Raw genomic sequence first — 27975 nt, 5'->3', positions numbered from 1 at the left:
AATACCTACTGCATGCCAGTAGGAGATACAAAAAAGTGTGGGTCTGGAACCTAACAGACTGCATTGGGTTCCAGACTCACCCTGACTTGCTGGGTGCGCTAGGGAGTCACCAAACCTCCCCCAGCCTTACTTTACTCTTCCATAAGATGGGGGTACTGGCGCCTGTTTTGCATACTCAGGACATTCTTCTTGGCCCTGAACCTCCAAACATCCCTCTGCACTTTCCTGGAAACCTTTCTGCCTAACATCGAAGGGAGGGAATCGGGTTGCCTTATAAGACGATAGCGTGGGGTCCTGTAAGGAAGATGGGTGTGCATTTGAATCTGGCCTGTCGAAGCAGAGGCTCTAGCTGGTGCTGAAAGGGAACGGAAAAGCAGCCAAGGCTCCTGAGTGTCCCCGGGGCTGGTGCTACCGTCTCTCCTGAAGTAACCTTTCTTGCTTCTCTCCAGAATGTTGCAACAACCAAAAGTTGCTTCTGGAATATGAGAAGTACCAGGAGTTGCAGCTCAAGTCCCAGAGGATGCAAGAGGAGTACGAGAAGCAGCTTCGGGATAACGATGAGACCAAGAGCCAGGCCCTGGAGGAGCTGACTGAGTTTTACGAGGCCAAACTACAGGAGAAAACCACCCTCCTGGAAGAGGTACTCACAGGAAGCCAAGCTGTGCCTCCTGTTGACAGTGCCATCCTGCAGCCCTGGCCTGGGAACAGCGCTGAGAGCTGTGGGGAGCCCCACTTGGCCTCCTTTTCCTTCCCCACCTTCCTTCCTGAGTGTGTTTCGTGGCCTTGTTTTGTGCTGTTTCTGTGTTTGAGTCCCTGGCAGCTAGGGGCCTCCCTGAGGGGGGAGGTGCTCAGCTTTTCAGACCGAAGTTCCTTGGCTTGACTAAGTTCATCCCCATTGTTCTCTTCTAACTGTATCTTCTCTGGGGAGAGCTTTCTAGCAGAAGCCTGTAGAACCTGGAGACGAACAAGGTACCTGAGCCATGGGGAAGGTGGTTGCCTGAAACCCTTCGTAGCTTCTCATGTCTCACAAGATGAAATCATTCCTTCACGGACTGAACAAACAGACCTGCCTTACAGGTTTACCAGCATACGTGCTGGGTGGTCAAGCAAAGTGAATGTGGGGCCAGGTTCTCGGTTGGGTGAGAGAGGCGGTCACACAGACTAACGTTCATCAAAATGTAGACGGGACAGTGGGGGACACAGACGCAGAGCACCTGCCCCCTCCACCTGCTAACCCACCACCCGCCCCCCACATCCCCTGCCACTGGCCTGCAAGGTCGGGAAAGACTGGTAGGAGCTACAGAGATCCTGGAGGCATGGAAGCTGGAATTAACCAGGAGACAGGGAAATGCAGGAGGTTAAGAGAGAGCATCCAGGCAGAGCAAAGTCATAGAATGTTCCAGCAGATGGGGTTGCCGCAATATCTCATTTCCCGAGATGAAGAGAAAATTGAGAGAGGCCAGATGGTCTCCTTTTTGGCACAAAATTCTGGCAGATGGTGTTCTGAGAGTGACGGGGCAGGAGAGTCATGAAGGTGTGGAGTGATTTTAGTTTTTGTTTTTTGTGTTTTTTTGGCTGCTCTGGATCTTCATTATGGTGCCTGGTCTTAGTTGCCTCATAGCATATGGGATCTTAGTTCACCAACCAGGGATCGAACCCACTTTGGAAGGCCCATTCTTAACCACTGGACCACCAGGGAAGTCCCATATGGAGTGATTTTTGAAGGGAATGACCAAGAAGAGGATGGGCAGGTCTGTAGCTGAAGGCCTAGCTGCCTGAGGCTAATTCTGGCTGCAGTGACCCACCAGGCTGTGTGCTTTTCCACAGCAGGGCTCTGCAAGAAAATGTGTGAGCAAGGAAGGCCAGGGCAGCCCTGACCCAGAGCCAGGGCTTCACCAACTGGTGAAAATAATGGTCGGCTGGGAACCAGCCACTGGGTCCAGGCCAGAGAGAGTCAGTAAGGAACCAAGAGACAGTGGATGAATCAAAACTGGGCCAGGGAACATGGTGAGGTTGAGAGCCAGGGTGGCATACCTGGGATCCAACAGAAAAGTCACCTGTGCTCAGGGAACAGGGCCTGTATTTTAAGACTCAGAGGTGGCACCGTTCCAGGGGGTGGGCCTGAGAGTGGATGCAGGAAGATAAGGGTCACAGCATCAGGAGACATCCTAGGGTCCTCTGTAACCACCCTGATGATGGCAGGGAAGCTGCTGAGTCGGCATCCAGAAGTCCTCGGTGAACTGGGACACTGCCCAGGTGGTGGGGGTGGACTCAGTGGGAAGTAGAGGGTGGAGGCCCTCTACTCGGCAGAGGCTGAGCTCAGAGAGCAGAGAGCCAAGAGAATTCCACCCCGACCCAAGCCCACCTGATTCCAGTTCGACAGCTGCCCTGCCTACCTGCCCAGCCCCATTTCCGGTTGCCCCATCCAGCTTCCCACATCCAGTGATGTGGAGCCTCTGGAATTCTTCTATACCAACCTCTGAGCCCCTGCTCAGGACGATGCTTCTTCACTTGGCTGCTGGTGTGCACCCTCAGGGACTCAGGACAAGAGCCAACTCCTTGACAATTTTTCCCCAACCACTCACCGTCCTCCCCCTTTTACAGGGCTAAGCATCCCTCTGTGTTCTCAAGGCCCCCAGACCCCTTTTGTCCTTGTGGCTTATACAACAACATCTCAGTCTGCCGGGCTCTGCTTTTAGGGTGAATGGATCCTCCCAGAGTAGTGAAAGGCCAGCCTTCCTCCCCAGACCTCTCATAGTGATGACAAGGCTTTTTTTCTTTTGAGTCAGCAGGATTTCAACTCAGAACTTTGCTAGAGAGATGCCTCCCAAATGTCATCTTACTAAGCTGACTGGGATTCTTCTACTTTTTAGCAACATCTCTTAGATCAAGAGCAGGGGCTTGTGGGCCCCTCTAGGTTACAGACGGAGTCCACTGGCCAGACTTCCATCCAGCAAGAGTCTGGCAAAGAGAAGCCTTTGTCAGGAAGTCACTGAGCTCAGTTTTAAAACACCTGCCTCTCTCAATCTCCAAAACACTCGGTCAAGGGATGGTATATGCAACCTGGGAGAATGCCAGGGTCAGAATCGGAAGAAAGCCACTGATTCTGCTGAGATCTACAGTGTCTACCCCCAGGCAGCAGTGAGCAAGGAGGGGTCCTGCCCCATGCTCCACCAGGCAGAGCTTGTTCTCCCAGCATCTGAGCTCTAGGCTTTTACTCATTCAGCACCAACTCTATACCATATACTGTGCTGGGTATTCACTGCAGTAGAGAGATGTGGCCCTGCCATCATGGAGCCTCCATGTCAAACAGGCATTTATTATGTGATGGGGGATATACAGGCTTCACACAGGAAATGATACCTCAACCAAGAGCTGGAGGAAATGTCAGAGAAAGCCACGGGAAGAGGCTAGAACCAGAGGTACAGTGAGTACCACCTGTAGCTGAGGACCAGGCCCATTGGGGGAACTGCAGTTAGTTCACCCTGGCAAGAGCTCAGGGCGGGAGTGATGGCTGAGGCTGGAGAGGTGAGCCAGGCCTGCCTCCTGAGGGTCTGTGGACCGGGTTCAAGAGTCCAGGCTCTACCCTGAGGACAAGGGTGAGGCAGAGAAGGCTCTCAAGTTAGGGGCGGCATGACCAGGTGTGTGGTTTCGAAAGCTCCCCTAGACTAGAGGATGAGATCAGACTGGAGGGAAGCATGACCAGAGGCAGGAGGCCAGCTAGGAGGCTGAGAACAGTCCAGGCAAGAGATAATGGCCTGGGCAGAGGCAGAGGCATAGAGAAGTGGCTGGATTCAAGAGGTGGAAAGGGTGGTACTGATGGGATTAGGGAAGGGGGAGAAATTAAAGAGCCACTCATTCATTCAGTATTTGAGTACCTGCTGTGGGCCAGTGTGCATTGTACACTGGGAACTCATGGTGGGCATGATAGGCTAGGTTTTTACCCTCAGGGAACTTAACATCTAATGGGAGAGACAATCAAGTAATTCTAGAAATAAATATAAAGTTGTAAGTATCACAAGTTTAGTGAAAGGAAGATAGAGGGGGGTGCTGGTGTCAGTGTGAAGAAAGCCAGAGGTGGAATGGCGAGTGTTCTGATGGGACAGTGATCAAAGCAATGGAGCGTGAGGCCTGATCTGGTAGGGAGAGAGGGACAGACAGGACAGGAAGAAAGTGGAAGGGCCAAGGGACCCATGGCCTTGTTTTCCATTTCTGTGCTAACACTCGGTCTTTCATCCCCATGATGGCCTTCGATGCTCACCTTGCCCTGGGCTCTCTGAGCTCCAAAGTGCCACCTGTCCCCACCTCCCCAGGCTCACACTCTTCTTCTCTTCTTTCCATGCCAGGCACAGGAGGATGTCAGGCAGCAGCTGCGGGAGTTTGAAGAGACCAAGAAGCAGATTGAAGAAGATGAAGACCGTGAGATCCAAGACATCAAGACTAAATATGAGAAGAAGCTTCGGGATGAAAAGGAATCAAACCTGAGACTCAAAGGAGAAACAGGCATCATGAGGAAGAAGGTACCGGGCTGGTCTCTGAGAGGCGTGGGGGGCAGGCCTGGACCGCACTGCAGAGAAAGCATGGGGTGGGTGGACGGACATGGAGTCAGCGAACAGTGGCTCTGCCCAGGGTAGGGGCTGGTGGGGAGTGGGGCGACTGGCAGAATTCCCACCTGAATGTCCTCATCTCCAGCAAGTGGGTTTGGAAAGCAACGCCAGCCAGTGTGAAGGTTCCCCCTGCACAGACAGGCAGACAGATCCTTACCACACCCTCTGATGGGGTAACCACTGGGGCTCGTCCTCCTCTCTCCTGTTTACAGGAGACAGGGAGGTTCACCATGGCCCTGGTGAACCCTTTGGGCTTCCCTTTATTGGCAAGTGGGATTTAGAGTTTTCAGAGTTAAACCTTAAAGTGGAAATGAGGTCTTTGGACGTGAGATAGACGTGGAGGTGTCCTCAGGCTCTCAGTGTAGGGAGTCAGGGGTGCTCCTGGTCGCACACTGGGGGTGGGAGAAGGATTGGGAGTAGAGAATACTTAGTTTACAAGGCGGGGGAGATGTTTGTAGTCACTGACGGCCAGGCAAGGAGGCATTCAGTTCACAGATCCTTACAGAATTGCCAATTCCCCCCCCAAACATTTAGCCTTTGTTGTCGTTCAGTTGCTCAATCATGTCTGACTCTTTTTGACCCCAGGGACTGCAGCATGCCAGGATTCCCTGTCCTTCACTATCTCCCAGAGTTTGCTCAAACTCATGTCCATTGAGTTGGTGATGCCATCCAACCATCTCATCCTCTGTCATCCCCTTCTTCTGCCCTCAGTCTTTCCCAGCATCAGGGTCTTTTCCAGTGAGTCAGCTCTTTGCATCAGGTGGCCAAAGTATTGGAGCTTCAGCTTCAGCATCAATCCTTCCAATGAATATTCAGGGTTGACTTTCTTTAGGATTGACTTCTTTGATCTCCTCACAGTCCAAGGGACTCTCAAAAGTCTTCTCCAGCACCACAGTTCGAAAGAAGCCAAATGCAAAGCCAGTTCACATTCTTTCCTATTAGAAATCACACTACTACCCAATCCAGGGGCAGTCATGCCTTCCCTTCTTGGACATGACTAAGATGGCTCATCACTTAGGTCACTCATCTGTGACCTTGATGGAGCATGGAGCCCAACCTTTCGAAGTCTGTGCAGTCATGGAAAACTCTGGATCCGCCAGGGGAACTGGTCTCTGGAGGCTCTCACAGCAGCTGGTCCTTCCTCACATAAGGGATGGGACTGGATCTTCTTACCCAGAAGCCCACATCGCCCATTTGGCCTGGGAAATTCCTGATAGTCCCAAATTCCGATGAGGCGCTCCTAAAATCCTCAGGCAGTGGGGAGGAATGGAGGTGCGTTCACAGGCTCTGGGGTTCTCTGCTGTTGCTGTTTGTTCCCCTAGTTCAGCAGCCTGCAGAAGGAGATTGAAGAGCGAACCAACGACATTGAGCTCCTGAAGGGGGAGCAGGTGAAGCTGCAAGGGGTCATCAAGTCCCTGGAGAAGGACATCATGGGCCTCAAGCGGGAGATCCAGGAGAGAGACGAGACGATTCAAGATAAGGTAAAGGCACATCCTCTGTCCCTCCTCAACTCCAGCCCAGTTGGACACAGGCCATGAGGACAAAGCTCTAGGCAGACTCCCTGCCTTTTGACCTCAGTGGGGGATGAGCTGTCAGTGAAGTGCCTACTGTGTGGGTGGCACGGGGCTAAGTGCTGTCAATTCATCCCATTCAATTCCCCTCAAAACGCCAGGGACCGTGAGCAACCCAGTTATATAGCTCAGGAAACTGGTTCCCAGGGTGAAGTGTCTCACCCAGGATCGTAACAGTTTATAGGTGACAGACTTGTGGTAAGAACCTGAGTGCTGACTGCCAGGCCCCGGCTCGCCTCTGTGCCAGGCATCCCAGGGTGACCATCTCATGGACTGGGGGCAGCTCGCCCAGCGCATCGCCCGTGTGGTCCCCCTGATCAGAGAGGAACTCCCCTGCGGTGAGCCCTGTAACCACTGGGGACCGCAGAAAGTGAAATCACTTTTCTGGATAGCTTTCTCACAAAACAGTAAGAGACACATCACCTGTTGTGAGGTACACCACCTCCGTATCCAACATCGCATCTCCTCCTGAGCAAATCCAGGCTCCTCGCCCTCCTCTCGTCCCCTCTGCCCTTGTTGCCTTAGCTGGATGCAACTCCCGGGTGGTTGAGGACCTGGGTTTCCGCCTAGTGAGCTAGGTTCCCGGGCAGCCTCTTCCGCTGGCCACATGGCAGCCTCCGGCAACTGATCCAAGCCTTGTTTTCTCACCTGTGAATGGGGCGCTCAGGGGGTCTGACAAAGACAAAATGAGACCGTGCCTGCATGTCATTTCTGCAGGTGAGCATTTGCGTTTATATCTGGGCATTTTTTTAGGTAGGAGCCAAAGCTCTCTGCAGATTCTTAAAGTGTTTTTTTTTATTAACTTTTATTGGTGTATAGTTGATGTACAATGTTGTGTTAGTTTCATGTGTGCAGCAAAGTGAATCAGTTATCCATATGCGTGTATCCACTCTTTTTTAGATCCTTTTCACATATAGGTCATTACAGAGTATTGAGTAAAATTCCCTGTGCCATAAGTAGGTCCTTACTAGTTAGCTATTTTTACATAGAGTGGTGTATATATATATTAACCCCAATCTACTGATTTTTTGTCCCCCCCCCACTACTTAAAGGGGGGTTTGACAAGAAAGAGGTTAAGACCTCTAGAAAATTGCACCAGCCTAACGGGTCTAACAGCCTTCCATCCCACTTCCCATCCAGGCTCCCTGCCTCCACACTCTGTAATCATTTCAGTCTCCCACTTTAAATTCTTTCACAACTCTCAACTGCATGTGGCAAGGGTCAGCAACCTTTTTTTCTGTGAAGGGCAAGGTAGTAAGTATTTTTGTCTTTGCTGGCAGTGTGGTCTCTCTGCCACAGTTGCTCAGTTCCGCTCCAGTAGCATAAAATCAGTCATAGACAAGACATCAATGAATGGGCTTGGCTATGTTCCAATAAAACTTTATGAAAATAGGCAGAAGGTCAGATTTGACCTGAGGGCTATAGCTAACCAGCTCCTGGCCTCCTGGATAAATTCTCAACTATTTAGACCTTTGCCTTCCTCCCCGCTTCCCCTCCAGGCCTATTTCTCACTGCCTCCATCTACCACCACCCTAACTCATGTGAGTTCTTCCCAGCACCCTCAGTACACACCATGCCTTCTGTGTGCCAACCTCTTCTATGACACCTGTCACAGTGTAGCTTTACACTTGTTGGCACATCTGCTCTCCCAGCTAGTATGTTTTCTCTTAAGGGTAGGGACTGTGCATATTTCTATTTGGCATTTGTAACCTTGGCAAAAGATCTCTGTTTAGCAATAACAGATAGATCTACACTCCAGTTGTCATTGCCTTGCAACACATCGCCCCAAGACTTAGTGGTGAAAAACAACCGTTTTATTATGCTTGCAGGTTGTGTAGGTCTAGAATCCGGACAGGGTACAATGGGATGGCTTGTCCTTGTCCTTGATGTCTGGGTCCTAGTGGGCCCTCAGTTGGGTGACTCCAGCAGCAGTGGGCTTGAAGACCAACAGCCAGTGTGGCTTCTTTAGCCCCCTATCCAGCCCCTTGGCCAGCATGACTGGAATGCTGGGCTTAGCTGGGACTGTTGACAGAGCAGCTGTCCAGCCTACAGGTCTCAGAGTGGTGGGACTTTTGACATAACAGGTGTCCTCCCCCAGAGCACGTGTTCCAAGAGAACCAGGTGGAAGCCGCTCGGTCTTTTCCGAGATAGCCTGGGAAGCCACAAGGCATCACTTGAGCTGCGTTCTTTGGGTTACAAGGAGACCATAAATCCAGCCAGACGCAAAGGGAAGGGATTAGACCCTGCCTCCTGATGGAGAAGCGTAAGGTCATATTGTAAAAGAACGCTTAGGATGAGAGGTGCTGTCCAGGTGAGCTTTCTTCCACGCAATCGACCACAACCTGTCCGGATGAGTGAGTAAATGACTGAAGTCTGGCACAGAAGCTGGGGAGTCAGTGGTGCCCCTGGTGGGGGAGCCCCTGTTTGTGTCCCCTCAGGAGGTCACAGGATTTGTGTTCTGTGCCTAAAGGGATTCCATACCAGGGCCTCCGGATAGCTGTTTCACGCTTCCCTGCTCTCACCCACAGGAGAAGCGAATCTATGATCTGAAAAAGAAAAATCAGGAACTAGAGAAATTCAAGTTTGTGCTCGACTACAAGATAAAGGAGCTGAAGAAGCAAATAGAACCTCGAGAGAATGAGATCAAGGTGATGAAGGAACAGATTCAAGAGGTGAGAGGCCATCTGGACACCCTGGCCTTTGTCCCGACCATTCCTGGCTGGGGTTGGTGTTGCGAAGGTGAAAGCAAGCTCTCCTCACAGCCTCTCTCTGCTCCCAAGGTCCACACCAGCCTCCACTCCGCACAGGAAGTCAAAGGGAAGGCCTGAGGAGGGGTCCAGTGGTGCAGAAGCAAAATGCTTTGAGATTTGGCTTCCCCGGGCCCTTGGGTGGGATTTAACCCTGCTCCTCCCCCGACTCCCTTCTGTGCCCATGTTCTGAGCCCTCAAAGGGAAACCGCAGCCTTTTAGGCTTCAGCCACCAGGGGGCGATGTCAACTCAGCAACCAGCTTGTCCACCAGAAAGTACATCCCTCTGGATTCAACATTTTTTTCTTGGACTAAACATGTTGGTGGGGGCCCTACGGGAGGCGGCGGTGTTTGGACTTCATCTGACAAGGAGCAGGAAATCCTCAGAGGCTCTTGAGCAAGAGAATGGCAAAATGAAGTGTGTGTTCTGGGAAACAAACAGGATGAAGGCAGAGAAAAGAGAGGGCTTCTGAGAGTCCAGTGCGGTACAAGTGTTCCCCTTCAGCCCCTCTGCCTTTCCTTATGGCAGTGTTTACCCGGAAGCCTGCCCATGCTGGGCAGAGAACAGCTGCCTGGGGTCCATGGCTGATCTGAAACTGAACTCCTAACATCCCCCTAGGAGAAGGTGATGGCACCCCACTCCAGTACTTTCGCCTGGAAAATCCCATGGATGGAGGAGCCTGGTGGGCTGCAGTCCATGGGGTCGTGAAGAGTCGGACACGACTGAACGACTTCACTTTGATTTCCCACTTTCATGCACTGGAGAAGGAAATGGCAACCCACTCCAGTGTTCTTGCCTGGAGAATCCCAGGGGCGGGGGAGCCTGGTGGGCTGCCGTCTATGGGGTCGCACAGAGTCGGACACGACTGAAGCGACTTAGCAGCAGCAGCAGCAGCAGCAACATCCCCCTAGTCGAGTTCCCCCATTTCTCAGTCAGTGGCACCAAGACCCACACCAAGGTGCTTAAGGTAGAACTCTGTGCACTTTCTAAGGTCTTCCCTTGTTAACCCCCGTATCCAAATCACTGATGCCTGTCTGATTGATCTCCAAATGATATTTCAGATCCAACCCTCCTTGCCCTCTGCTGCCACCCACCACTCCAGTCCACACCTCCCTCCTCTCTTCCGGACTTGACCCCAGCCTCCAGTCTGGTCCCTGCATCGACACCACAGCAAACTCCCAGTGGTATCCCATCCCACCTAGAATAAAATTCAGACTCTGCCAAGGCCCCTGAGGCCCTGCATGATCCCCTTTCTACCTGCCCCTCCAGCCGTATCTCCAGGCTCCTTCTCCAGCTCCAGCCTGTAGGCTTTCTGGCGGTTCCATGGACGAGCCACGCTTTCCCCATCCAGAACCTTTGCAGATCTGTTCCCCCTGCCCGGAAGGCTCTCAGGATGACCATCACCTAACTGGCCGCTTTGAGTTGTTCACATCTCGGCTCCTGTGTCACCTCCTCAAGGAGGCCTTCCCTGACCATCCTATCCAAAACAGCCTCCTGCTCCCCCTCCGTCTTCTCTAACTGTGCTGAGCAAAGCTAAACGTAAAAGGTATAGGATGTACCGACAGCCCCATTAGGACTGGCTCCACAATAGCTGTGGTGGAGCAAAGCAAAGCCTCTTCTCCAGGAGGCCCAGAAAAGAGGCCAGATGGTGTGACAGGTCCAGGGCTGGTGCATCCAGAGAGGACTTGTCCTCGTGACGGTGACTTTCTCCCTGGCCTCCGGGATAAGGAAGAGTGTTCCCAGCTGGCCACAGAGCGGCTTCCTGGTGCCCTCCTGCCATTCTTGAATGACCTCAGGCCCCAAGAATGGCAGCCTGAGCAGATAAGACAGAGCAGGGGCCCCACCTGCCTGGAAGGTCGAAGTGCCGCAGGCCCCAGACCATCACTGCCTCCCTTCTCCCCGCACTTCATCTGACATTTGTTAAGTGCATTTCAGGTTGGGTCAGTTGTCTTGCACTGCCACACACCTGAAAGATTATTCACTTTCCCTTCAGTACCTGGACCAACCGTGACTTTGATCCTCAGCAGGGAATATGCCCCCCTTACTTTGGGAATGAGTCAAACAGGACCCCTTCAGCCCCACCACAGGTGCCAGTCTCCGCCAGGGCTGATATCTGGGCCCAGTTCCTTCCCCAGGGCCCCATGACCCAGGGGCTTCCATCCGGGGCTCAGACACCTCTGGCCCACCTGCTGCAGCCCTGCCTGGAAGTCCGTTTCCCTGCAGGAAGGGAGCTGCGAGCCCTTGGTGCCTTTGCAGAGCTGAGGCCTGTGCGTGGAAGGAGAATACTACCCCTCCTCCACCCCAAATGCTTTTCCAGCTTCTCCTTGATGAGTCATGACTATCTCCTTCCTAGGGCAGGAGTTTCCAGAACCTTATTTTCCTTCATATATTTGTTTCTTCGTCTAGTGCAGGGTTTTTTCTCCTCGGCACTAATTACACTCTGGGGTGGATAAGTCTTTGTTGGGGGGGAAGGGGGCTATCCTGTGCCTCGTAGGATATTTAGCAGCTAGATACCAGTAGCAGCCCGCACGCCCCCCCCCCCAAGATGTGACACCAAAAATGTCTCTAGATGTTTTGCCACATGTCCCCTGAGGAGGCAAGCTGCCTCTCCCCAGCGCCCCACCCCATTGAGAATCTCTGAACTGGATGAGTAACACATGACAAGGAGATGGAATTTCCCCACCAGGAACAGGATGCTTGCTCCGCTATACCAGCTAGTCTCCTGGCTGTCCAGCCAGTGACTCAAATTTAACATATTTCACAATTTTTCCGTGCGCTATATTTTTTTTCTCAGCGTGGTTTGAGGCTTTGCTCATATCACTTCCTTTCTAACCTAATCTGCCATTGCTGACTTTAAGATTGTAGAGAAAGAGGCACAGCCAGCTACAGGCACTCAGATAGACCTTGGAGAAGCCCCTTTCTCTCTCTCTTTTTAAAAAGTATTTATTTAGCTATTTCGGGTCTCAGGTGCAGGGTGTAGGCTCAGTAGTCGGAGCATATGGGCTTAGTTGCCCTGAGGCATGTGGGATCTTAGTTCCTTGACTAGGGATTGAACTCGTGTCCCTTGCATGGCAGGGCAGACTCTTAACCACTGGCCCACCAGGGAAGCGTCCCCTTTCACTCCCGCAGCGGCCATCTCCTTGGTCTGGGGCAGCAGCCTCTCGCCTGGGCCACAGTGGCGGCCTCCTGACTGGCTGCCTGGTTCCAGTCTAGCTCTCGCCATCAAACCTTCTAAGGTACACATCAGGCCATGCCACACCTTGGGTGAGACCTGTCAGCAGCTCCCTGAACTCTCAGGATAGAGGCCATGCTTCTGACCAGTTTAAACTTCCGGCCAGGATAGAGTCTGAGCTTCTCGCCATTCGAGCCTGAGCCCTAGAGCCCTGGATGACCCAGCTCAGCTGACCTGTCCAGCCCCCTCTCCCCCTTCCTCACATGCACCCCTCCAAGGTCCAAGGGTGCCTGAACCACTCGCAGCCTGCAGAGATGGACCAGACTTCCATGCTTTAGGTCCTTTCTGTGCACGGCTGTTCTCCCTGCCTGACATTCTCCTTCCCAACTTGCCCTCTAAACCCTATTCCTCCTACAAAGCCCGACTGAGCATCCCTTCCCTGGGGGCCACCCCCACTCTCCACTGTGCACACACAGGGCTCTTTCTATCCTGACTGCAGACGATGTTTATCCTGCTCCACCTGAACTTCTCATTGACTTCCCACTAATCCCCCTAGACCCAGGGCTTCTTGAAGACAGAAACTGCCTCTCAATCAGGTCCGTATCCCCTATGCCCTTGACAGCCGGCCAGTCCTTTCTAACAGATACATTCTTTGGTTAGCTGTGCAAATAACCACACTTGTTCTGTGTCCTCCATGAGGCAGCTCCACAGAGCTCTGCAAACATTGAATGTTTATCTTATCATTCTTCTTCCAGAGGCAGGTTGTTTCAGGCCCCCCTCCCTTCCCCCTCTTTCGCTCCCCTTTGCCCTTCTACATTTGCGATGCATTCATTCATTCACATGAATATTTACCGAGTACCACCTTTATGCCAGGCATTGGGTCAAAGGGCTCCTCTGTCCATACAAAATGCTTCCAGTAATCAGGCTGACATTCTTCTAAACGTTGCCCCTCCCTGTCCAGGATGTGGTTCCTTAGGGCTTGCTGGTACTCTAGAACATGACTGGGGAGCCTTGAAATCTGACCAAAGGGCCTGGGTTAGAGGAAAGGGGCTACTCCATTCAGTCATGAAAAAACCCTGTAAACTCCCCCAACCTCCCCCCTCCAAAAATAATAGTCAGCAAACCTCTCTAATAACAGGAATGCTGCTGCTGCTGCTAAGTAACTTCAGTCGTGTCCGACTCTGTGCGACGCTATGGACAGCAGCCCTCCAGGCTCCTCTGTCCACAGGATTCTCCAGGCAAGAATACTGGAGTGGGTTGCCATTTCCTTCTCTGACAGGAATGCTGGTGTCCATCAGATTTGGCCTGTCAATCAGACTGCACTCCATTGCTTTTGGCAGGAATTAAATCCGTGAAGCGCTCACCTACAGCTGGTCTCCTCCTAATTAGAAGGTCTGATCGTCACTCACAGGTCTTTGGTTAATAGCACCGCAACAGTGAATAGTCTTTCAGAAGCAAGCGGATAGCTTCTTTTTCTTTTGAAAATAAGACACTCTTGAGTTGTACTTTTCAAGAACTTTTCAACAGAAGGATGAGGGAAAGGTGCCTTCTCAGCCTCCTCTTTCCTGTTTGATGCTTTAGACTGGGGATGCCTGCCTGCTGGTCCCGTCAAAACTTTCTGCCTTACAGTCGGCCCTGCTGACCTGTGGCCGCAAAGAGTCAAGATTCACTCACGCGACTTCACAGAGTAGACAAGGAAGGGGCTTGTCTGCAGAACCTTGCCTCAGGCTCCAGGTTCCAGTAGTCAGGAGTCATCAATTTATAAGGAACTCAAGAAAAGAAAGTTGAAGGAACAGAGAAACTAAGGGGAAAAAAATTCATAGCCCAGAGGCCCCGGCTGCTGAAAGCCGCGGGGGCGGTGTTGGTCCGGGTCCGGGTTCCTGTCCCGGTCCCGCAGAGGCGGCGACCGCGGTGGGAGGAAGGAGGTGTGGGACGTGCTGGCCCACCGCCGCTATACGCTGCAGCTCCATCTCGACTCAAAATGAACTATATGCCTGGCACCACCAGCCTCATCGAGGACATCGACAGTGAAAAAGCACTTGGTCCTGCTTCGAGATGGAAGGACACTTACAGGCTTTTTGAGAAGCATTGATCAATTTGCTCACTTAGTGCTACATCAGACTGTGGAGCGTATTCATGTGGGCAAAAAATACGGTGATATTCCTCGAGGGATTTTTGTGGTCAGAGGAGAAAATGTGGTCCTGCTAGGAGAAATAGACTTAGAAAAGGAGAGTGACACACCTCTCCAGCAAGTGTCTACTGAAGAAATCTTAGAAGAACAGAGGGTGGAACAGAAGACCAAGCTGGAAGCTGAGAAGCTGAAAGTCCAGGCCCTGAAGGATGGAGGCCTGTCCATCCCTCGGGCAGAAACTCTCGAGGAGTATTAAGTCTTCTGCGCAGAGACTGTCGCTCTTGGGGAGCAGGGCTGTCACTGAACGAAGTGACAGCCTGGTCACCTCACACATGTGATGAGAGACTCTATAGAGTTTTGAAAAGTCATTTTTATTTTTAATTCTTTCACAGATGCAACATGAAGAAATCATGTGTTCTGTTTTTGTTTTTGTTTTTGTTTTCATTTTAATTACAAAATCATCGTTTAAAGAAATAGTGGCATGGACTCCTCTCACTCATCACTGTGGAACCAACAGCTACTTCTTTACATTGCTCTTCTCACCCCAAATGAGCGGCTACAGGGGACAGTCTTCATTTACTTGTAAATAAAACTCGAATCTCAAAAAAAAAAAAAAAATTCATAGCCTGGCTATAGAAACACATGGTCTGGGCTACCATATCAGCCAAGGGGGTCGGGGGCTTCGAGGATGGCCAGGAATAAGAGGGAACTAGAAGGGAGGTGCCCTGGTAGTGGGGGAAGTACTCCCACTGAAAGACTTCAGTTCTCAAATATAATTTTCATTCCCTTACTTTCTTCGTGGAGGCACCGTTGGTTTGTAACGTCATGTAAGTTTCATGTTACCACACTGTATCTCTACCTCTGCGTGCACTACAGCATGCAGACTTGGTTTCCACCCATCAGCACACAGCTGCTCCCCTTTATTCATGTTGCCCTCCCCTGTCCTTCCCCCTCTGGTAACCACTCCTCTGCTTTCTGTATCCTGTGCTTGGTTTGTCCATTTACTTTGTTTTTTGCTTTTTTTCAGTTGAATAATAGTTCATTTACAATGTTCTATTAGTTTCAAGTGTATACTTTAAGTCATTCAGTGATGTGTGTGTGTGTGTGTGTGTGTGTGTGTGTACACACACACACATGCATGGGTTTCCCTGGTAGCTCAGCTGGTAAAGAATCTACCTGCAATGCAGGAAACCCTGGTTCAATTCCTGGGTCAGGAAAATCCTCTGGAGAAGGGATAGGCTACCCACTCCAGTATTCTTGGGCTTCCCTGGTGGCTCAGATGGTAAAGAATCTGCCTGCCATGTGGAAGACCTGGGTTCAGTCCCTGGGTTGGGAAGATCCTCTGGAGAAGGGATAGGCTAACCACTCCAGTATTCTTGCCTGGAAAATCCCATGGACAGTGAAGCCTGGTGGGCTACAGTCCATAGCATCATAAAGAATTGGACACGACTGAGCACAGCACAGTATAAGATACTGAGTATAATTGCTCGTGCTACACAATACATACTTGTTTACCTATTTTATACATAGTGGTGTTTATGTGTTAAGCCCAAACTCCTAATTTATCCCCCCCCAACCCTTAATATCCCCTCTGGTAACCGTAAGTTTTTTATGTCTGTGAGTCTATTTCTGTTTTATAAGTAAGTTCATGTGTATCATTCTTTTTAGATCCCACATATAAGCAATATCATACGGTATTTGTGTTTGACTTACTTCACTTAACACGATAATCTCTATGTCCATCCATGTTGCTACAAATGACATTACTTCGTTCTTTTTTATGGCTAATATTCCATTTTACATATGCACCATATCTTCCTTATCCATTCATCTGTCAATAGACATTTAAGTTGCGTCCATGTCTTTTATATTCCAAAGACGAGTGAAATCATACAGTATTTGTCTTCCTCTGTCAGACTTGTTTCACTTAGCATAATACCCTAAAGGTCCATCCATGTTATTGCAAATGGCAAATTTTCATTCTTTTTATGGCTGAATAGTATTCCATTGTGTGTGTGTGTGTGTGTATATATGTGTGTGTGTGTGTGTGTGTATGTGTGTATATATATATATATAATATATATATCTTCTTTATCCATTCATCTGTTGATGAACACTTAGATTGCTTCCATATCTTGGCTATTATAAATAATGCTACAGTAAACATAGGGATGCATATCTTTTCTAATTACTGTTTTGGTATTTTTTGGATGAGTACCCAGAAGTAGGATAGCTGGGCCCTCTTTTAATACTTCTATTCTTAATTTTTTGAGGGATCTCCATACCGTGTTGCATAGCGGCTGTACCAATTTACATTCCAATGAATACTGCGCAAGAAGTTCCTTTTCTCCACATCTTTGTTAATCCTTATAGTTTCTTGCCTTTTTGATAATAAGCATTCTAACAGGCATGAGGTGATATCTCATTGTGGTTTTGATTTGCATTTCCCTAACAATTAGTGATCAGTCCTGGGTGTTCTTTGGAAGGACTGATGCTAAAGCTGAAACTCCAATACTTTGGCCACTTCATGCGAAGAGTTGGCTCATTGGAAAAGACTCTGATGCTGGGAGGGATTGGGGGCAGGAGGAGAAGGGGACGACAGAGGATGAGATGGCTGGATGGCATCACTGACTCGATGGACAAGAGTTTGGGTGAACTCCGGGAGTTGGTGGTGGACAGGGAGGCCTGGCGTGCTGCAATTCATGGGGTCGCAAAGAGTTGGACACAACTGAGCGACTGAACTGAACTGAATTGAACTGAACAATTAGTGGTGTTGAACATCTTTTACCATGCTCATTGGCCATCTATATGTCTTCTGTGGCTTACTTTCTTATTCTTGACTCTTTCCCCACTGCTTTCTATAGATGGAAGCTGAACTGGAGCGTTTCCATAAACAGAACACACAACTAGAGCTGAACATCACAGAACTGTGGCAGAAATTAAGAGCCACTGATCAGGAGATGCGCAGAGAGAGACAGAAGGTATGAGGATTTTCAGAGTCTGGCAGCTCTTGGATGCAAGAGCTGGCACCTGTCTGCAATGGGCAGCTGGCTTCCAAGAGACAGAGCCAGCCCATCGCTAAGATACATTCCCATTTTAACTTGCATTCTTTACTTGCTCACAACCCTGGCCTATTTGAGGCTCATGTAAATTTACGTGACTGAATCCATCTGAGACTATAAAATAGCTTTGGGTAGAGCAATCAAGGAGGTGGAAGGCAGGGTTATAAGGATGCTTACAACACTGGCTTGTGCATCCTGGGAAGGAGCATGCTCAGAGAGGTCCTCTGTAGTAGGTTTTTAAAGGCTTGACTACCAAAACAGTGTGAGTTCAAGGGACCTCAGAGATCACCTATTCTGGTCTCTCTGTAATAAACAAGGAAAGCAAGGTCAGAGAGATTATGAGATTAGAAACTTCACCCAGAACTCATAGCTATTTAGCACATAGAGGCCAGTGCTGGAAACCCAGTCTTCTGGTCCTAGGCCAGGACTTGGCTGCACCCCTACCCCCTGGTGGTTCAGACGGTAAAGCGTCTGCTTACAATGAGGGAGACCTGGGTTCAATCCCTGGGTTGGGAAGATCTCCTGGAGAAGGAAATGGCAACCCACTCCAGTATTCTTGCCTGGAAAATCCCATGGATGGTGGAACCTGGTAGGCTACAGTCCATTGGGTCGCAAAGAGTCGGACCTAACTGAGCGACTTCACTTTCACTTCACTTTCACCCCCGGCATAGAGCACCTCATAGTGTTGGTAGAATCAGATGGAACTTTTCCATCTCCCACATCAAGCCTTGACTCTGGACTTGATAATACTAGAAGCTGCAGAGCTATCACCGTGAACTGACACAGATCCTGCCCTTTCCAAACTGAAGAGGTTAACAGGTGATTTATGATGTGTGCATAATAATTAACTGTGCAAGGTAGAAAATTATGGAGCATGATTAAATGGGCTGTAGGAGCAAAGAGAGAAAAGAGGCTCTCTAGGTCATGGGTAGGGGAAGATGGGTACCTGAGACAGTATGGTGGAAGAGCCCAAATTTCCAGATGAACCATTCTGCCCAATTTTGTCATTCTCTTCCCTACCCACTCATTCATAGCAACCCTTAGGAAGGAGAAGCACTGGATGAGCTAACTAGGGGGCAGGGAAGCCCTGGCCTGGGATCCGCATGAGGGAATCAGTGCTCGCCATCCTGGCTCTGAAAGGAGTAGGTGACCAGTGGTACCTCCTTTAGTCTTTTAAGGCCTGTGGTCCTGGAAGAAATCCAGAGCCAATAAAGAAATCCATGTGTGCAGCCTCTTAAAGATGCGAAACTATTCAGGCCAGGGGCATGGGAGTTCAGTGCCTCCCCGAGGGCTCGTGTGCCCCTCCTGATCTCTGGGCCCCATGTGGCCCCTGGCAGTCAGTGATGAGTCCCAGATGAGCTGTTTCTTGTCCCTTTAAGCAGCCACGAGGCTGCAGCCCCTGTCCCTGGAGAGTCCCTGCAGGGCCAGAAGTAAATGCCTCTGCTCGCAGGAGTGGGACTTGGAGGCACTGGTCAAACGGTTCAAGACGGACCTCCACAACTGCGTGGCCTACATCCAGGAACCGCGGCAGCTGAAGGAGAAGGTCCGCGCTCTCTTTGAGAAGTATGTGCAGCGGGCAGATATGGTGAGCTCTGCCTCCCACCCCTGCCCTCCCCTGTCCTCTGGGCTCTCCCCTCCCTCGTGGCTAACCCCTTCTGCCCTGTCAGGTGGAGATCGCGGGGCTGAACTCAGACCTGCAGCAGGAGTACGCCCGTCAGCGGGAACACCTGGAGAGGAACCTGGCCACTCTCAAGAAGAAGGTGGTCAAGGAGAGTGAGCTGCACCGCACAGATTATGTCCGCATCATGCAGGTACCCACACGCGCCCTTGGAGACCAAGCCATCAGAGATGAGAAAGTCTGCCAAGGGCCCCTCTGAGACCACTGTCCTCAGGGCTCCCCCAGTGTCCGAGGGAGCCACTAGCTTTCTCCAAAGTTCCTTCTTTGACTCATCTCCTCGAACCTCCCAGAGCTCATCCTGGCGGTGACCATGGCCCAGAACCCCGCCCAAGGAGGTTTTCTCAGCATTTTCATACCTACTCCTGCACTTCCAAGGCCCATTCGTTTCTGCCCCATCTCTCTTCACCAGGCACCTGTTTCCTTTTTCAACCCCCTCATCTTCATGCAGAGCACTCCTGCACCCTGCCTCAGGCCTCTCCTTGACCCCGTTTCCCCTGGACCTGCATCCACATGACTTTAGCTCTCCAAGTCACTCCCTTCCATCTCCTCTTTTCTGTTTCCAACTCTTGTTTCACCTTACTTTGCCTTGCTGTTTTTAGTCTGCTACCTGTATCATATGATCCCTGCTGGCCAAGTCCTCTCCCGGGAGCATGGCCAAGTCTTTTGTCCTCTCCCGGGAGCATGGCTGTCGCCTCCCACCTCCTCTGGCTTTTCTGATGCCTCAGGTCCCAACTCTTCTCTTAGGTCCAGAGCCAACTACACCAACCCTAAGGGTTGTCCTCCCCCTGATTTAATGAGGCCTCCCAGGACCCTTCCTCTGGCTATTCAGAGAGCCTAACCCCATTACTACCGCTTCCACTCAAGTACACTATCAGGACTGCCAGGCAGGATTCTGCTGAAAACTTCTATCTGGGTATCAGTATCATCTGAGGCAGTTAATGTGAATTAATAGTAAGAGAAAACATCAGAATTACGTTTATAAGGCACATATCTTTTAACATTTGTATTTCCTTAATGCTATAATTTAAATACCAGAATGGGAATGAACTGCAGTTGGACTATAACAAATCAGTTCCGAACACAGCTGGGAAGAGCACGGTGCCATCTAGGCCAGACCCAGGCATGGTGGGCCTCATGCCACCATGCCCCTGCTCATGGCCCAGCTCCTGAGTCCTGAAAGCAGCCAGAGGCCCAGAGATGGAAGCGGATCCAACAGATGGGACTCTTCGCAGCAGCTGATACACTAGGGGTATTGAGCCATTGCTAGGGGTATTGAGCCATTGCTAGGGGTAGGAGCCATTGCTAGGGGTCTTGAGTGTTCCCTAGCGTGGAGAGGCCCCGTGGATGCTGCAATGCAGCATGCAGGGCAGGGGGACCAGGTGACTACAGGAGAGGTTGTCAGCTAGAGACACTGCTGAACTCTCGTCTGTGATTTACCGCCAGAGCACAGGCCTAAGGGGTCCTCCAGGGGCTGTGTTCCTCTCTCTGTGCCAACCAGGCCCCCAAAGCAAGTATCAATCCCAGGAGAAGAAGGAAAAGGAAAGAGGGCGGAGACTACAGGATAGATAAGAGTAAGAGTATCAGCAGGAGGCTGCTCAGGGCTGGCAGAAGGTCCCCCTTTGGCTCCCCCATCCCCCAGGGACTGCCTGCCCACTCCTGCTGAGCCAGGGTGAGAGTCAGGGGAGCAGAAGCAGAGTTGACCCAAGCAGGGGACTCTGACAGCAGGCAGAAGAAGCCGTCAACAAGGAGCTCCTTGGAGAGTGTTTGCTGCAGCGGCATCGTAAACCTGCGTGCTGCAGAGCCCTGCAGATGCATAGAAGTGCTGCAGACAACCACAGGGGGCAAGAGAGGGGTCAGGATACAAGGCTCTGGGGCCCCACCATCCCCTCAACCAGGAAGACGCCTTGCTTATTTCAGTGGGCTCTGTGTAGGATTTTGTTTGGAGGACATAAAAGAAACTTTGAAAACCTCTATTCTAGATGATAAAAATTGTTTCCTTCTTTGATCTTAAGGGCCAGGCAAGGTGTTGGGGTGGCGAAGCATAGCCTTGCCTGAGTTCAGAGCCCGTTTATCCTCCTGCTAGCCACTCTTGCTGGCAGGTTCGGGGGAGGGGAGATGACTTCAAATTCTCCAGGAACCACCTTTCTATCTGTACAAAGAGGAGAAGATGCCAACCTCAGCCAGTGACTGCGAGGATTGAATGAGCTAACTAACGTAAAGCATCAGGCACTGGCCCTGTACAGAACAGGGGTTCTAAAAAGGCAGTTTTCCTTCCCTTCTCCTGAGCAAAAGACTTACTCAAAAACCAAGGCAAAATCCAGTAGGAGAGCCTAGGAGTCCATCACAGCATGGACTGGGGGTACCCGTGAGCTGGGGACATGGAGATAGGATGGTGCAGTCAATTCCAGACCTCCCAGCTGGTGGCCTGGGGCACCTGCTGCCTTGATACATGTTTGTAAGGAACTGCATCTACAGGAACCAAGGCCCTGACACTGAAGTCTCAAAGGGCCGAGGAAGGCTGGGGCAGATATGGCATCTGAGAGAAACTTGTTAGAAGACACGGAGAATGAAGTCGCTGTTTCATCTGTATGTTCAGACAGGAGCACTTGTCACTTATTCTCATGCATGCTTGCAGATATGAAAATAGGATTTGCAATAGAAAACAAATATCTAGGAAACATACTTTATTCATTCAGGGCACATGTTTTGCGAGCTTCTCACATGCCAAGCTACAAGCTGACCATGGAGGATTCCCAGATGAATGTGAAGACTTGCCTACTCTCATGGGGCTCACCTAGGGGAGTGGAGCCCGACACAAGCAATCACTGCTCCACACCAGGCATGTGGTCTGGCCAGCGCACTGGAGAAGCGGGCTTCAGCTAGGGGGTGTGGCATTTGAGCTAGGCCTTGAATGGTGAGTAGAGGGGGTCAGGGAGCAATGGAGGAAGAACCTTCCAGGCCAAGGATACAACCTGAGAACAGTCAGAGAAGAATGAGACCTTTGGGGTGTTTGGGGACCCTGGAATTCTCTGACCTAACTTTATACTAGAGCATGGGGGCCTCCTGGAATGGTAGGTAGCTTAGGGTCACGTTGAAGGGGCTTTTTGTGTCACACCAAGAAGCACGCAGTTTATCTTATAAGCTGGTGCCACCCAAGTTTTATTAAGTAAGTAGGGGTGTTATCTGTTCTGGAAATGTTAACTCTATGGGCAGAAGGGAAATACCGGTAGGGAAAGGCAGGTGGCAGGAAAACCCTTAAGAAGATGACTCTCATGTTAAAGAGAGATGCCAGGCCTTGGGAGGGAAGGTTGTGATGTCAGAAGACATTTCAGAGTAGAGATGATGCGTAGAAATGTCAGGTTGGATGTGAGAGGAAGGCTGAAAGAGAAACAAAGAAATGGTTCACTTGTGCATTTAGGCAAGTGGTGACCCCACCAGTTTGTGGGCTCAGGAAGGACACCACTGGATGCGGGGCTCCCAAGTTTCTGGAATAAATCTGTTGCCTACTTTTTGCACGCTAACCAGACGCTGCTGTATTCTTAAAGATGTCAACCCAAGGTAGGCCAGTAGGGGGTGCTCTAGGTATTTCCTCTCCATGCCCTTCTTCCTGGGAGTCTGGAGTTCAACGTCATTCCCATCTGGAGCTTTCTGGCGTTGTCCTCAACCAAAGGCAGTCCTGGACAGCTTGGCATAGCTTCTTCATTCAGAAGGCTTTCTATCTAAACAGACCTTGGCATCCCTGAGTGTGTCTCTTTCACATAGCCCAAATCCTGGTGCTCAGGGGATCAGGGTTAGATTTTCCCTGCCAGAGGAGCTGTGGGAGGTGGGGGAGGGTGGAAGCTCTGAAGGATTATAGGAGTTTTTATAGACCATCCTGACCAAGGAGGGATCCGGAACAGAAGGCTCAGGAAATCTGTTGCATTCACATTGTAATTTCACAAAACTACTCAAGGTATATACAGTTGACCTCAGTGTGACCTCTGGACTCCTCAGAACATGGGCCACACCAGAAAGCCCTCTGGTACTTTTATACTAAGACAGCCCCACTTGTACTTTTGTGAGCTTCCTTGGCCATCATCCTGTGTGAGGTGTGGCTGGAGGTGATGTACATCAGTGGTGAGAGCAGCAGAGCCTGGGAGGCGCCTGTGGGCAGACACAACCAAATCTGAATCCCAGCTCTGCCCTCCATGCACAGCCTTGGATTCCTCTTCTGAAACTGAATCTCATTACAACTTTCTCTTAAGGTGGTTAGATAGATCAAATGATGTCATGTATGCAAAGTATCTGATATGGTGCAGGAATCTAGTCAGCCCTGAAGTTATTATCTTGTTGTTATCATCATCAAGGGCTTCTCTGATAACTCAGTTGGCAAAGAATCCACCTTCAATGCAGGAGACCCAAGTTCGATTCCTGGGTCGGGAGGATCTGCTGGAGAAGGCATGTGCTACCCACTCCAGTATTCTTGGGCTTCCCTCGTGGCTCAGCTGGTAAAGAATTGGGTGGCTCAGTGCTTGCTCCCTCTTAGCTCTGGGCCTGAAATACTCTTCCCTATCCCCTGCCTCCACAAGGAGGCTTCCTTACACTGGTGACCCCCCCCTCACTTCTCTACATTGGTCCACACTGGACCCCCGCGTCTGGCATAATAAGCACCTAATAGGCTTCCCATTTTTGTGAATGAATGAACAGAGCAGAGGAATCAGGTTGCGCTGAGTCCTGGGCCTCAGTGATGCTCTAGTGAGGACTGAGCCATGTTCTGGAGACCCGTCTAGGAGGCCATAGAGCTGTCCAGGGATGGCAGTGGGGTCAGAAATGCGTATATCAAAAGGTTGCAGCCAGAGGTCCCAGTCATGGCCACAAGGTTGTCGGGGTGGAGGAATTGGCAGGGGCTCCATGTGGGGCCACCACAGTGGCAGAGGAGACATGCTGAGAGCTGGTGATGAATGAACACGAAATTCAGTTCAAACACAAAGTCATCAGGATTGAGTGACATGATGAATAGAGATTGCCTGGGAAGAAGTACCTTAAAATGTTTCTGAAGAGAACTGTGGAAATGGCACTTTTAGTCTCTGATCTTTATTCTGATAACTATTACTTTATTGAATGAGGCAGAGGACGTGAAACTAAGTGACCTCAACTAAGAGGAGGTGTGGAGAGAGCCCCTGAGCAGGCTGGTGTCCCCAGGGGTTCCCTGGGGCTCTCTGAAGACTCCTTTCTACCTGGTCTCCCCTGACTTTACCCCTTGATTTGTAATTTCCTCATTAGGAACATTCATCTTATTCAACTTGGCATCTTGCATTAGTTATTCATTTGCTTATCCCTTCCACAAATATTTATTAAGAACCCCTTATGGGTCAGGCAGAGTCCAAGGTCTTAGAATCCAATGAATACATATTTAATTCATTATGTCATGATATAAAGTCAGCAGGGAAGAAACAGAGCATCTGAAAGAAAATGTGGGCTGTGCATCTCCAAGGTTTGGGCTGCTTAAAGGGGTTAAAAATGAGGAGAAAACCTGCTGACTTTATCGAAAAATAGGCACAAAGCTGAGCCTGAGAGAACAAAGAAGTGGCAATAATTGGGCATTTCATCCAAGAGAAAGAACTTTTTTTTTTTTAATGAGGAATAGTGAAATTAAGTGATATACTATAACTCTGAAGGCAGATCTGACCTGCTTAGATGAAGAGGCGCTGGAGGGAGGGCCTGCCAGGGTGTCTGCCGTTCACATCCTCCTAACAAAGAAGGCTTATCCCACTGGCTCAGGATCACCCTGTCCTCTGGGCTCGGACTCCCCACTCGCCACTCTGAAGATGGACTCCCCAGCTGAAGCACAGAGCATTTCCAGAACTGGTCCATCCTAGGTAGATTTGGCCAGTGTTTGCTGCGTCAGTTCAGTTCAGTTCCTAGGAATCCATCCTGGTCACTCAGGCAGGGCTAAGTGCCTTTGCTGCGTCCCGCTCCTCCATCCCAGTAAGGTGGCCATCTCACTAAAGTGTGCCCAGACCACTCACCAGACCCTAAGCTCTTCAAGTAATGAATGGAAAAAAGCAAAGTGTAGTACAGCACTGAAGAGCTCTGAGCTCTGGGGCCAAACTGGGTCAGAATCCTGGCTCTGCCACATATTATCTATATAGTTTGGGTAAATTATAGCACCTCCCTGTGCCTTGGTTTTCTCGGCATTCTGTGGTCATAACAGAATCTACGCATTGGGTTATTATGAAACTTCAGTGCATCGAACCCATGAAAAGCATTGTTGTCGCTACTGATGGGAAGAGCCTGGATGGATGGGAATGGTGCATACTGTCTGTATCTTACACTGCCAGAGTCCACCTGAAGGTGAGTCAACTGATAAACTCAAGAGACCAATCCACGAGCCAGAATAAAGACTCATGCCACCAGAGGAACCAGAGATGTAATCTAGAGCCAGGACCAACCCTGACCTTCCCCTACACCCTCAGCCCCAGGCCAGGGGAGCTCCTGTGCCCACTGATCACTTATCCATCTATACTCACTCTCTCCTCCTCCTTTTCAATAGGAAAATGTCTCCCTGATCAAGGAGATTAATGAGCTCCGCAGAGAGCTGAAGTTCACCCGCTCCCAAGTCTATGACCTTGAAGCAGCTCTGAAACTGACCAAGAAAATTCGACCAGAGGTTTCAGAGACAGGTAATATCATCAGTGGCCCAGAAAGACAGGCACTGGGATCCAGGGGACAGAGGCAGCCACAAACAGGTCTCCTCTTGGCTTCCAAAGCTGCCTCTCCCAAGCTTCCTCCTGCATCAGGCCACACCCACCCCACGGCCTTCTGGGCACCTCTGCCACGTGCCTGCTCCCCAAAGGCTTTGTGAGGACCCTACTGCATTCAAACACTCACAAACCCAAAATCCTTGGGGTTAGATAAGGTTTCAGAATTCAGGATCTTTGAGATCTTAGGAAGAACGTACTATATATACTATACGTGAGTATACTATACATTATATAACATCCCTAGAGGAGTCTGGGGCAGTGCCCTGAAATCAAACATATTAGTCTTTCTGTAGAGAAACATATGAATATTCACATTCAAGTTCATGAATCTTTAATGCTTTCCATTTTTAAAGTTTTTAGCATTTTACAATTGTGGGTAAGGGATTGTGGACCTGTACAAAGAAAATAAAGGCAAAAAGAAGGACCAGAAACTATTTAAAGGTAGAGCAGGAAGAATGACCCTAGAAATGTTAAACAAGTTAGTTATTGCAGTTATAAAGTTCCTCTGAATTTCTGATAGCCAAGACAAAAAGGGGAAAAATATAATAGTTTATATACCTCTTGTATGGAGAAAGGATGTTTTTTCTGGAGAAGCAAACCTTTCTCTGGTACAAAATTCTATGAGAAACTTAATACATGGAGCCTTATGTATTATATATAATACATAAGCCTTATATATAATACATAAGCCTTATAATAGATATAAAATTGTGTGTGCATGCTAAGTCACTTCAGTCATGACTGACTCTTTGTGAGCCTATGGACTGTATAGCCTGCCAGGCTCCTCTGTCCATGGGATTCTCCAGGCAAAAATACTGGAGTGGATTGCCATGCCCTCCTCTGGGGAATCTTCCCTACCCAGGGATCGAACCTACGTCTCCCACAGCTCCTGCATTGCAGGCAGATTCTGTACCATTGAGCCACCAGGGAAGCCCATATATATGATCATATATATAGACTTGTCTCACATGCCATTTTTGTTCGAGTTGGAGAGAAGTTGAGAGGGTCAACTCTGTGAGTAGTACCGGAAGAACAGTATCAACTGTAAAGAACTGACATGAGCGTACCACATGTGTCAACATGGCTGAGAACCTGACTTCTTGGAGGTGAACCCATCTTCAGTTAGAAGTGATGCATAGATGCGTCTGTGAATAATTGCAAAACTTCTCTTTTAAAAAATATTTCAAATACGCCCGCGCAGTCTAGCAAATAACCACTTGAGACCTCCTCAGGATGCTGTATGATACAGCCAGGTTCTTCTTATTGCTGCTGGGTTGGCCAAAAAGTTTTTCGGGGGTTTTTCCATAAGCGCTTCAGAAAACTCTTAACAAAATTTTGGCGAACCCAATACAGTAGAAACTGTCAGACATAGACAGACATTGAGAGAAAAGTCTAATGGATTTCCACAAATCCATTCCCCAACTCAAACAAGGGTCAGCTCCTGTCACTCTTGCTTCCTTGGTCTCTCCAGCCCCAACCCACTTATTTCCTGCCTTTTCCACAGTAGGTTTTTCTGGAGCAAATCAAACATCATGTCACTTGTTTCATAGAGCTTTACTCAAGGGAGATTTCATCTCTCCTAGTTGAAGACAGGTATTACCAATTGTCTGCCTTGAAATGAAGAAGGCTGGCTTCTGATTTTGAACATGAGGCCAGCAAAACAAGTTAGCCCCAAATACACATTCCCAAGTTGTTTAAAATTAACCAGTTCATTTATTAATAGTTTTAAACTAGGCAAAGGCAAGCGGTGCAGGCCCAAGAAGGTGGATAGGCTGATAGGCCTTTGTGTGCGGTACCTTCGCAGGGTTGCTACTCTCCCCAGGGTCCAGGGCTTGACTGAGGAAATGGTTACCAGGAACGCTGAGTAACACAGGGAGGATAAAAGGTCAAGAGTCTAGAAGAAATAGAGAGCCTAGAAAGATCAAGAACCTAAGAACTGCAGCAAAGAGAAGACAGAAGGAGCAGCGGCAGAAAGAGAAGCAGCCAGACTTCACCTGGAAAGGATGAATGCCGAATGCTGGCCCCATCAGACCAATTAGAGGTCCAAGGCGAGGCTGCCCACTGGCCATTGCCAACCACTTCCTCTTTGGTTAGCAATCTCTCTCTTCCTTGGCCATCATCATTTGTTCATTTCTAGTTTTTCCTCCAGGGAAGGGGTCGGCAGTGGATAGGAAGGAGACCCCTCTCCCACTGAGAGGGAGAAGCTTGACTGTGGTACGGGAGCTGGAGACATAATTTCTCAGTTAAGAAGGTGGCAAAGCCA

At 49.9% G+C, this 27975-nt stretch overlaps 1 protein-coding gene and 1 pseudogene across 5 annotated transcripts in view; both read left to right on the top strand.

The window, feature by feature from the left end:
* CFAP57 (cilia and flagella associated protein 57) overlaps nt 1-27975 on the top strand; it is a 79640-nt gene that overhangs the window by 38049 nt on the left and 13616 nt on the right. For all 5 annotated transcript variants that reach the window (XM_059885172.1, XM_059885171.1, XM_059885173.1 and 2 more), the window contains 8 exons: nt 450-640; nt 4347-4520; nt 5930-6088; nt 8707-8850; nt 17094-17210; nt 18742-18876; nt 18959-19102; nt 25502-25631. In XM_059885172.1, coding sequence (XP_059741155.1) covers nt 450-640; nt 4347-4520; nt 5930-6088; nt 8707-8850; nt 17094-17210; nt 18742-18876; nt 18959-19102; nt 25502-25631 — 1194 coding nt within the window. The remainder of the gene's footprint in view (nt 1-449; nt 641-4346; nt 4521-5929; nt 6089-8706; nt 8851-17093; nt 17211-18741; nt 18877-18958; nt 19103-25501; nt 25632-27975) is intronic.
* Nucleotides 11487-17081, top strand: LOC132344927 (U6 snRNA-associated Sm-like protein LSm1; annotated as a pseudogene).

The sequence above is a fragment of the Bos taurus genome, chromosome 3 (assembly GCF_002263795.3).
Source record: "Bos taurus isolate L1 Dominette 01449 registration number 42190680 breed Hereford chromosome 3, ARS-UCD2.0, whole genome shotgun sequence".
Taxonomy (NCBI): domain Eukaryota; kingdom Metazoa; phylum Chordata; class Mammalia; order Artiodactyla; family Bovidae; genus Bos; species Bos taurus.
The sequence above is the reverse complement of the archived record's forward strand: the minus strand, read 5'-3'. Positions and strand labels throughout refer to the sequence as shown.